Source organism: Tachysurus fulvidraco, chromosome 7 (assembly GCF_022655615.1).
Source record: "Tachysurus fulvidraco isolate hzauxx_2018 chromosome 7, HZAU_PFXX_2.0, whole genome shotgun sequence".
Classification (NCBI taxonomy): Eukaryota; Metazoa; Chordata; class Actinopteri; order Siluriformes; family Bagridae; genus Tachysurus; species Tachysurus fulvidraco.
The window spans coordinates 16141342-16152232 of record NC_062524.1 but is presented as its reverse complement, the minus strand read 5'-3'; the positions used below and the strand labels follow the sequence as shown (position 1 = coordinate 16152232).

Genomic DNA, 10891 nt, shown 5'->3' with positions numbered 1-10891 from the left:
TGGAGTACAGTTCAGGGTCCAGACGCACCTGATTTGTCTTTTTTAGCTTTAATCATTGTTAGCACAAGACAGATGGACTCTTATAACCTAATTATTTAGCCATGTTATTTTCATCTTCTGCTCAGGACAAAACATGTTTCTCTCTCCCCTGGACATCAGAGTTTGCTCAATAATGAGTGAAATTTCACACATTAATTCCAGACTCATACAAAAACATTATGTCTCATAATGTGGCTAGCTAGCTAACATAGCTATAAAATACAGTAGCATGACAAGGACAATCCGTTGCACTGCTGCCTTGTTTTGCTGTATCTAGTGAAGAGTGTTAAGGTGGACAACTGCCAGAAGGAATGTAAATTAATCTTAATAAAGTAATAAAGTCATGATACAGTGTGTGTGAAGAAAGGGCTTTTAATATTGAACAAAGCCTTGCTTTTGTGGAGCAGAAAGAACACAGTCCGAGGTAAAGCATGATGGTGGTTGCATCGTGTGGCGAGGATGCTGTTCATCAGGGACTGGGGGTAAAAAGGATGGAGCCAAATACAGAGTGTAAAAAAGCTGTATTATATAACAAAATAGTGGATTTTTTTTCTTTCTGGGCATGAGAATGAATGTCTTTTTATTTCAGACAGCTGTAAACAAAAACTGTTGTGGATGTCTTTAAACGATGTTTTCTCTATTGCCATGGCAGCAATGACATCAGTTTCCTGATAGACAAAGGAGCTCATCTGCATGTTCTGAACTTTCAAATCTCAAGATCGTTGAAGCTTTAAAGTTCCTCCAAAAGTTCAGAGTATCTGCTGTAGCCTGTAGGTCCTTCCCCTCAAGTGTCCTCTGTTTATTTCCTTCAAACAAAAAACAAAAAAAAACACTGATCTCAGATCAGTAATATTACATACGTTTGCATATTTTGGAGTTTTAAGCTCTCTGATAGCTGATCGCAGGTCAGTACCACAATGCTACTGGGTCTAAAGTTTGGAGCGGAGGCAAATCAGGGATAATAAGGAGAGAGTGAGAGAGAGAGAGAGTGAGAGAGAGAGAGAGTGAGAGAGAGAGAGAGAGAGAGAGAGAGAGAGAGAGAGAGAGAGAGAGAGAGAGTTTTAGATGTGTGATCTATCCAAAGCTTGTCCTGGGAGGTGCGGTCTTTTCCTGTGTTAATAGAGGCAGTGCACACGGGACGGTGCACAATTCTGCTGGAGGATACAAACACCCACACACACGCACACACACACACATACAGTACTGCCGAGGACATGGCACACTGTGTCATACTGGAGGGACCTGCACCATGGGGCTTCCGGATGATTGGAGGAAAAGATTTTAACCAACCCCTCACTATCGGAAAGGTGAGTGTGTGTGTGTGTGTGTGTGTGTGTGTGTGTGTGTGTGTGTGTGTGTGTGTGTGTGTGAGAGAGAGAGAGAGAGAGAGAGAGAGAGAGAGAGAGAGCTCTTAGGCTGACAACCTGATTGCACGCATTTGAGCTTTTGAGTAAATATTTCAGTGCACGCACACACACACACACACACACACACACACACACACACACACACATACACACATACAAGTGGTAGTTAAAATGATGAAGAAGAACAAGTGTGCACTTGAGGAATGCACATTTCGTTAAAGAAGGCTGGGTCAAAAAACGTTATAAACATGAACCGGAGCTCAGGACAGATTTGTTGTAATTGAAAAAGCCAAACTAAATGTAGTAGTGAGTGTGTGTTTGTGTGTTTGTGTGTGTGTGTGATGCTAAAAGTTCAGCAGTGAATCATTCATGAGGAAGGCAGCATTGGAAACTCAGCTGTTTCTGAGTGGATTATTGCATCTCACTTTAACTAAACATTGCAGATCGACGGACATTTTAACGGATTCCTACGACATCGTTACGTATGATATCGTGTTTAAAATGTATACAAGAAAAATCTGTAAAAGGAAACACAATTCAGAATTCATGTCTAGCATAGTATCCCAAAAAACCATGAGAACTCTTCTACCTCCTACACTCTCACGATCTCCTCACTAGCTAGCAGTCCGTCTAGTAATCTAGCTAGCTTTTTTGTTCTTTCTGTATCTGAGCCACACTGATAACTTTAACAAACGTGATTAAAAATTTTCGAAAAAGCCTCATCCCCTGCCATCTGGAATCATCTTAGCTAGCTGGTTCGGTGCTCCTATTGGTCCTTGGTTTGACGCTCATCGTAGGAGATGTCTCACCTCAGGTAAGTGTCTGAAACCTTTTGACACTGTCAGAACTTCATCTGAGGTAAAACCTGTTATTGACGGCCATTAATCGTCTGTCAGTGACCATGACCATGACCAGCCATCAGAGACAACAGATTTTACCCTAGAATCTAGAGATCTTTTAGGATTTTCTCAGACAACCAAATCATGGCCAATATTGTGCAGTGAGCCGGGCTTAAGTGCAGCATGTCAGGATTGTGAAAAAGAAACAGTGCATGATGGGAACTTGAAAAGTCTTTGTCTGAAAAGAGTCGATGCATCCTGGAATTTTAGTTTCATACTATAATGAGAAGGTCTAGGGGTTTTATTTGTAGTTGGAAAATGTCAATCAAAGCAATATAAAAAAAAAACAGTACATTTTTAATAAATAGCTCTTTAAATAAATTAGGAAGTTAAATAAGCAAAGCTTCTTAAACATGTTTATACTGCGATATTCTCAGACCATCAATAGGATTCTATAAACATCTCAGAATTCAAACGGTTTCATTTTTTCATTTTTCCATGACTAGATGAGAACGATGTGTGTGTGTGTGTGTGTGTGTGTGTGTGTGAGAGAGAGAGAGAGAGAGAGAGAGAGAGAGAGAGAGAGAGAGAGAGAGAGAGAGAGAGAGAGAGAAAGAGAGAGCATCTAATGAAGTAGTTCTTCCACAGATGGACACTTGGATATCGCAGTGTGTTTGCGTGAAGTTTCCCAGCTGTAGTTCTGCTCTAATGAGCTTTGGCTTTCGGAGCGATCACTTCACTCGTCCTGCATTTCAGCCAAGAGACAGACAGCCATGTTTGGGCAAAAAGACCTCCGTCTCCTCTCTCTCTCTCTCTCTCTCTCTCTCTCTCTCTCTCTCTCTCTCTCTCTCTCTCACACACACACACACACACACACACACACACACACACACACACACACACACACACACACACATATATATACACAGAGCAGTTGTTCTTCAGTTCCTTTAAAGTCTGTAACCCTGATTACTGCCCTGATGCTCTGTTCGTGTATATAGTGAATAAAAGTGATTTTTTTTAGTACATGTTATGAGTGTAAATGTGAAGGATATAGAAAAGTGTTGTTAGGATACACTCACAGTGTGTGTGTGTGTGTGTGTGTGTGTGTGTGTGTGTGTGTATGAGAGAGTAAGAGAGAGAATAGAACGCAGCGACACTAGACTAATGATAGACATTCAGGATGACATTCAGGATGTTGTTTATTTACTTACACAGTAAATAGGATGTGGTTTGGGACATGCCCACAGTGGACTGATCATTTGTGATGGTCTTGCTGGATTGTTTAGTGGATAAGATGTGATTTGGGAAACAGCCGCAGAAGGCAGGTGACAGTGAGACAATCAAGCTGTTGTTTAGCTAGTCTACATAGTGACTAGGTGGTGGATCGGGACACACCCATGGTGTCATGTAGTCTACAGTACCGTAAATTCAGGGGTTTTAGAAAAACAAACAAACAATATACACATTGCACTTTATTTTTTATAAGATTCTTCCACTGGTTGTAAAATGTTTTTAATGTTGTTAGTGTAGCAAAGCTTGTTTTGGTGGTCAGCTTTTCACATGTGTGCATTCAGTCGCTCCGTCGTATTACAGTCTGTTTTATGTTGTGACATGGTATATATCGCTCCCCTGAGTTTCGGCTATTCCTAGCGTTTCAGTAAACGCCCCCTGTGAGAACTTCAGTGTGTTTCCTCGAGTTCACACGGGGTCTCCGAGGACGGTGAAGAGATCCTCTTTTCTTCTGCAGACATTACTTAACTTCATGCCCAGTGTCTTTTAGGAAATATTTAGTTATTTGTTCATGATTTCTTCAGAACTGTTTTTAGCCATGTTTCTCAGTTAGTCATATTTACAGCTGACACTTATTATAAAAAAACTTAGTCAGAGATGTAGATAACTGATGCTGCGGTTGATTGGCGAAATCAGGGCGACTATAAAGGACAACTGATCTGTTGGTTTTAACGGATCACTAACAGCTAAAACGTTGATTGAATGAGCTAACTTCCAACTGTGTGTTCTAAAGCTAGTCAAGTTTCTGATGGATTTTCGATTCTGATTGGCCAGAAGGTGCTGACTGAATTTCTGGAACAGCAGTTGTTGCTTTGTGGACGTTACACAAACGTTCCATTGTTGTAACTGTAAACGGATAAAAAGTATGACCAATCGTTTTTTTAATAAACAATAGATTACGGTCATTGAGATATAAGGGGAATAAAGCACTTCAGTATGTGCAGTTACTGGACATACAGTACTGTCAGAAACGGTAACACACGATTGATATATCAGTGCATGATGCAGTGAGATCCTGATCCAGCACGATGATTTGACATAGTGAAGAATGGGATTGTAAAGTAAAAGTGCATAGGCTATTTAACAGGTTCATGCTGTACAGTACATGCCTGTAGGCTTAATCATAATGCGCACACGTGTGAACTGAGAGCAGATATCAGCGCACCCGTAGGGTTTGTCTGGAGATTGCTATCCTGTTTACTGTGGAAAAAAACAGTTTATACAAGTGCACATACCAGCAAGGTCAAGAATTCACACACACACACACACACACACACACACACACACACACACACACACACACACACACACACACACACACACACACACACACACACACACACACAGACACAGACACACAGACAGACACACACACACACACACACACACACACACACACACACGTCTCAGAAACACACACACACACACACACACACACAGACACAGACACACACACACACGTCTCAGAAACACACACACACACACACACACACACACACACACGCGTCTCAGAAACACACACACAAATATACACACATGTCTAAGAAACACACTACTCTGCTTCAGTCTCTAAAACTCTTACACAGGAGCAAACTAATTCAGAGAGTTTACAAAATTTAAAGCTCGCTCTTTGTAAACCTGTACTGTGCTACACAAGAAATGCGTGTAATCAACAAGATGAAGCAGTGAGAAAAGAAGGACTGTTTACAGCTGCTTTAATGTCAGTGAGGACAGGATGTACCTTTGTTCATGCCATTAACCCTTACAGTAAATGGGTACCAAGTTTCTTTAATAAATAAAAATCTTTAGCTCTTATAAAAAATGGAGAAAAAACAGAGACATCATTCAGCTCAGATCAGATCATAACAGCTTCTTAACTTTTTTTTATAAGAGTCGACTCAGAGAGTCCAAAGAGACGACTCAATTCAAAATGTAAGGTCAGGATGTTCTCCGGAAAGTTCTCTATAGTGAGTTATTGGAACATCTCGATTTTCTCTGCTCAGATATCTCCAGGCAGCAAGGCCTCCACGGTAGACCTTTCTTCTGGTGACATTATCCTGGCTATAGATGGCGTCTCCACCAGCAACATGATGCACTCTGAAGCTCAGCATCGCATGAAGCAGGCCACACGGCAGCTCAACTTAACCATCCAGAGGTCAGAGGTCATGATACAAATGACCAGTTTTGTGTCATGGAAAGAAACAAATCAGTGGATCAAATATCGCATTTTTACAGGCCAGAAACCAAACTATGGTCACCTCGAGTCAGAGAAGATGACAGAGTGCATCCATTTAAAATGAACCTGGATGCAGAGATGCAGGTCCGTGCAATGCTAATAACCAAACACAGTGTGTCTGTATTAGCATTACTCTCTATATATCTCTATAGTCTTTCATTTTCTACGCTAGGATTACAGGCCAATAGGCACGGGCCATAACCGGCGGGCCGCACCCTTTGTGGCGGCAGCCAACATTGACGACAAGCGACAGGTGGTCAGCTCCGCCTACAACTCTCCCATTGGTCTGTATTCTTCTGGCAATATCCAGGATGCCTTACAAGGTCAGCTCAGGGGCCTAATACACAGCAAGCCAGAGAGGTGAGTCCAGGAGGAGGTGTTTCAGGTCTGAGCCACGATTAATCACAGGTTCTCTTCAAGAGTAAATATACAAATATTAGAGATGCAGTGCATAAGAACTGAAACATTAAAGTATGTGATGAGAGAAAAAACACACTGTATAATGACAGAAAGAAGAAACTACACGATGATACAAGACCAAATTACAGAATGAGACACAATAACCAAACTATGTAATGATAGGAAGATGAAATTTAAAAATGACAAAACAACAATAGACAGAATAATATGTAGAAGAACAACATAATGAGAAACACGATTATGGCAGAAAAAATGCCAGACACAGAGCCACACCTCTTACACTGAGACTGACATACACAGAGGCAACACCTCTTTTTCTGAGACTGAAGGACACAGAGGCCATGCCTCTTTTACTGAGACTGAAGGATACAGAGGCCAAACCCCTTTCACTGAGACTGACAGACACATAGGCCACTCCTCTTACACTGAGACTAAAGGACACAGAAGCCACACCTCTTACACTGAGACTGAAAGATGCAGAAGCCACGCCCCCTTAAGTAAGATGTTACAGCGACTTGGTGCTTGCAGGTCATCCACGGTACATCACATGGATGACGTTAGAACCACAGATATATGAGGAGTGTTAGAGTACAAGGGCTTAGAGAACAGCACAGGAATGAACATCTAAGGAATGGATTATGGTGATATATCTGTTAGTGTTAGGTGAACTCCATCAGAAAGGAATGAACCCACACACACACACACACACACACACACACACACACACACACACACACACAGACTAAACCCAGTGCACAGTTTGACTCAACACAAAATAGATGAATTAAAAACAGAGGATTACATAAATGATGAAAATTAATGATAAGTGTGTTTCTCTCTGTATGTGTGTGTATGTATGTTTGTGTATGTATGTGTATGTATGTGTGTATGTGTGTTTGTATACTGTATGTGTGTGTCTGTGTGTATTTATGTGTATGTGTATGTGTGTGTGTGTGTGTGTGTGTGTGTGTGTGTGTGTGTGTGTGTGTGTGTGTGTAGTCCCAGGATCCTTACATCTATAGAAGAATCAGATGTGTACCGCATGCTACAGAAGGAAGAGGGAGAGAAGGAGCCTCATGAACCCCGACAATCAGGATCTTTCAAAGCCTTACAGGACTACATCAGCAATGAAGGTACGACACACACACACACACACACACACACACACACACAGAGAAACACACTTATCATGAAACACGAATTATCATCATTAATTTATTTAATCCTTGATCCACACTTAAAATAACTCAATCCAGCAGTCCATAATTAATGGAGATGTTTCTCTGACTGACAGGAACACTTCCAGTCGTGACGAAGGAGGTGCGAGCTCCCACCACTAAGCCTCTCTCACCAGGAGGAAACCTGCACAAACTGCCCATGTGTGACAAGTGTGGTAACGGCATAGTGTGAGTGTGTCAGAGGAAACCACAGCCAGGAAGATTATACTGTGATCCTGCTGTGATTTAATGTGAAGAAATAAAATATGTGATAAAATCCAGACTATTGACAACAAAGTGAATTGAGCATAAACAGAAATAACACAAGCGAGTGTCGAAATAAGTCGAAATAACCTTTGAAAATAACATTCATAACTGAAAAAATAAGAATAAAACAATGAAATAAACAATTTTAGTTTCATATCATTAAGAAAGGGATATAAAAACTCTTGAAGTGTTGATATCTAAACACCATTTTGTTAAGAATATCAGCATCGACCAATAATCTCTCCTGTTCTCTCTCAGTGGGATGGTGGTGAAAGTTCACGATAAGTATCGGCACCCTGGTTGTTTCGTCTGCTCGGACTGTGAGGAGAACCTGAAGCAGAAAGGCTACTTTTTTATAGACGACGAGATCTACTGTGAAACTCACGCACTTGCTCACGGAAAACCTCCTGAAAGTCCAGACCTGTAGATAACACACACACACATACACGCACGCACGCACTTACATCTGAATATTATATTATAAAATTGTACTCATTTACTCTGCATTTGCACTCATTTAGAGCGACACATTTACAACCATGGTGATTGACGAAACACAACACGGTCTTGATTGTTAAGGAACATCAGTTTGTTTGTGGGGTTTGAAATGGATTTACCCTGTGCTGTACATATACTGTAAGAATAAGCTATGTCAATAAAATAAAACTTACAACTGTGTGATGACTGGCCTGTTCTCTCTCTCTCTCTCTCTCTCTCACACACACATACAGGACGTTCCACATCTACATGTGTGATGCCACTAGCAAGGCTAGCGTTAGGAAAATAGAAATTATTTACATTAGCCTTAACAGTAGTATTAGTAACCGTATTCAAATATTGTTAAGAGTGATCGAGGCTAATGAGTAAACTATTAACGCATGAGCTGTTATTATCAAACAAAACGGAAATTAACAAGAGCTTATTTATATAAACCTGTGGTTTGCTTCACAAAACAGATTGCAAACCAATGATACTATAATTGTGGTAGCTAATAGCTTCAGAGTATTATTAGCAACATTAGCATTTTTCAGTACACTTACCATTGAGATTTTTATACAGAATTCTTTCTTCAGACAGTTTAGCAGTCTATTATTATTATTATTATTATTATTATTATTATTATTATTATTATTACTACTACTACTACTATTGTTATCAATATTATTTTTTATTCCTATTATTATTACTAATAGTATTATTATTAGGGGTCAAACCCTGAAGGGGCATAGACACCTATTGTTATTGTTAGTTTTCTTATTATTATTCTTCTGCCCCTGAAATCAAGAACCGTAAGTAGGAAAGTTATGAAATTTGGCACACATTTAGAGGCCAGTCTTAGAAGTTACTATAGCAGCTTTAGTGTGTCTAGCTCAAACCCTATAGCTCCACCAGTCCAAACAATTTGGGGGCAGTTTGGTACACAATAAGTCTTGGGTGCTATTATCAGAACCAGAATCAGAATCAGCACCACAGTGACACACACACAGACATTTCGCAACGTTTCGTGACAGCGACACCTAGTGGCCACGAGATTTTCACGTTAAGTCCAGTATTTTACGAATGCAATGCCATATCGCTAAGAAACTTGGTATGGTTCATCAGCGACATGTTCTGAGCGCATCTGATCGGCTTGACCCCGTAATCGCTGCTTGCAGCTATATGTATTATTGTTGTTGTTGTTGTTAGCAGGATCTGTTACATCTAAATGCTTTGTGATTAGCCAGATTTTACTGTGATTAAATATATTTCCCCCTCTTTCCCTCTGATCTAAGAGTATTTAATTACATTTTAAAATGTATAAAACTATTTTATACAGTTAAGAGTCAAGAGAAATTTTAATGTGAGAGAAAATTCTTTGCAGGAACACAAGCTGGGACTAAAGAACCATTGAGGAATATATATATATATATATATATATATATATATATATATATATATATATATATATATATATATATATATATATATATATATATGGGGGACCCCTCCTCTTAATACATTAGCGTCAATGTAGGTAAAAAAAATAATAAAATCACCATAAATCGTCATGAATGCGATTTCCAGTTTTTTTTTGGTTCGTTCCAAAGATCAGACATGTATATCATTAAGTCCAGAGAAAATGTAAGGTTTTGATATTAAGATAATCTACTTTTTCACAATATAATGCATAGTGCTTGTAGGTGTAAGTTTATTACTTACATTCTTCCACTTGAGTAAACTTCAAATGAACAATCACTACTTACCTTATATCCTACTGCATGCAACACTGCTACAATGGTGTGACTATACATGTTAATTTAAACATTTAAATTGTATTGGTTTATTAAATATAATACACAAAGCAATTTGCAGGTGGAAGCAATCACAAATTCAAGATGAACATAATGTGAAAGTTAGATACCAGTTGAGGTGCCAAAGATTGTTCAATCTTGTATTCATTCCTTTCCCGCAATACTTTTGCCACATTAAATAAGTATGTAATAAAGTCACATAAACCAAAAAAGAAAAAGAAAAAAAAAACCCAAAAAAAAAACAAAAACAAAGTTTGACTTTGATGCTGAACTGCCATCCTAACCATATTAACCATTAAAAAAAAAATAAATAAAAAAAATAAAGTGTTTAGTGTCCCTGTAACTTGTCCATGACTGACGTCTCTGTTTATCACTTGGGAATCTACAAACAGATTCAGAATCAGATTATTTTATTAAACACCATGTCAGCAATCAAAAGCTGTTTTCATGGCAATTCAATTACAAAAACACAAATATCATATAAATGCAATAAAAACAAAACAAATATAAACAGCAAGTCATATTATACATTTTTTTTATTTTAAATTAACATACGATAAAAAAAATCCAAAACCTTTTCAGGCATAATGTCATTAAATATGTCCTTAAGTAACTTGATAAAAGAGCATTCTGCTTGTGTTAAGTCCAGGACAATCTAATAAAATATGTTTGTCAGATAAGGGAAACTTAGAAAACATTTGTAAGTTGGGTCTTTTCACCTTTAAGCAAAAAAGCATGGGTCAATTTTTAACGTTCTTATTAAGAGCTTCGGAATCTACAAACATTGTCGGTTTTCCTAACTGTCAAAAACTAATGGGTAACTAGCATGGATTAGCTGCGGTCATTAACCAAGGACTAAAACAAACCAACGGAACCAGAAATATAATTTCCTAACATTCAATATCATAAAACACATTCTCAC

At 38.8% G+C, this 10891-nt stretch overlaps 1 protein-coding gene across 2 annotated transcripts; it reads left to right on the top strand.

Moving 5' to 3' along the window:
- The first annotated feature begins 1125 nt into the window (after window positions 1-1125).
- On the top strand, window positions 1126-8356 carry pdlim3a (PDZ and LIM domain 3a). Of its 2 annotated transcripts, none has more exons than XM_027135011.2 (7): window positions 1126-1346; window positions 5542-5693; window positions 5774-5858; window positions 5947-6134; window positions 7194-7327; window positions 7489-7600; window positions 7937-8356. In XM_027135011.2, the coding sequence occupies exons 1-7, from the start codon at window positions 1254-1256 to the stop codon at window positions 8103-8105; spliced, it is 933 nt and encodes a 310-aa protein (XP_026990812.1). In that variant the 5' UTR covers window positions 1126-1253; the 3' UTR covers window positions 8106-8356. The 2 variants fall into 2 exon arrangements, with proteins under 2 accessions (XP_026990812.1, XP_047672740.1); XM_047816784.1 differs by lacking the exon at window positions 1126-1346 and adding an exon at window positions 1701-2220.
- Window positions 8357-10891: the final 2535 nt, after the last annotated feature.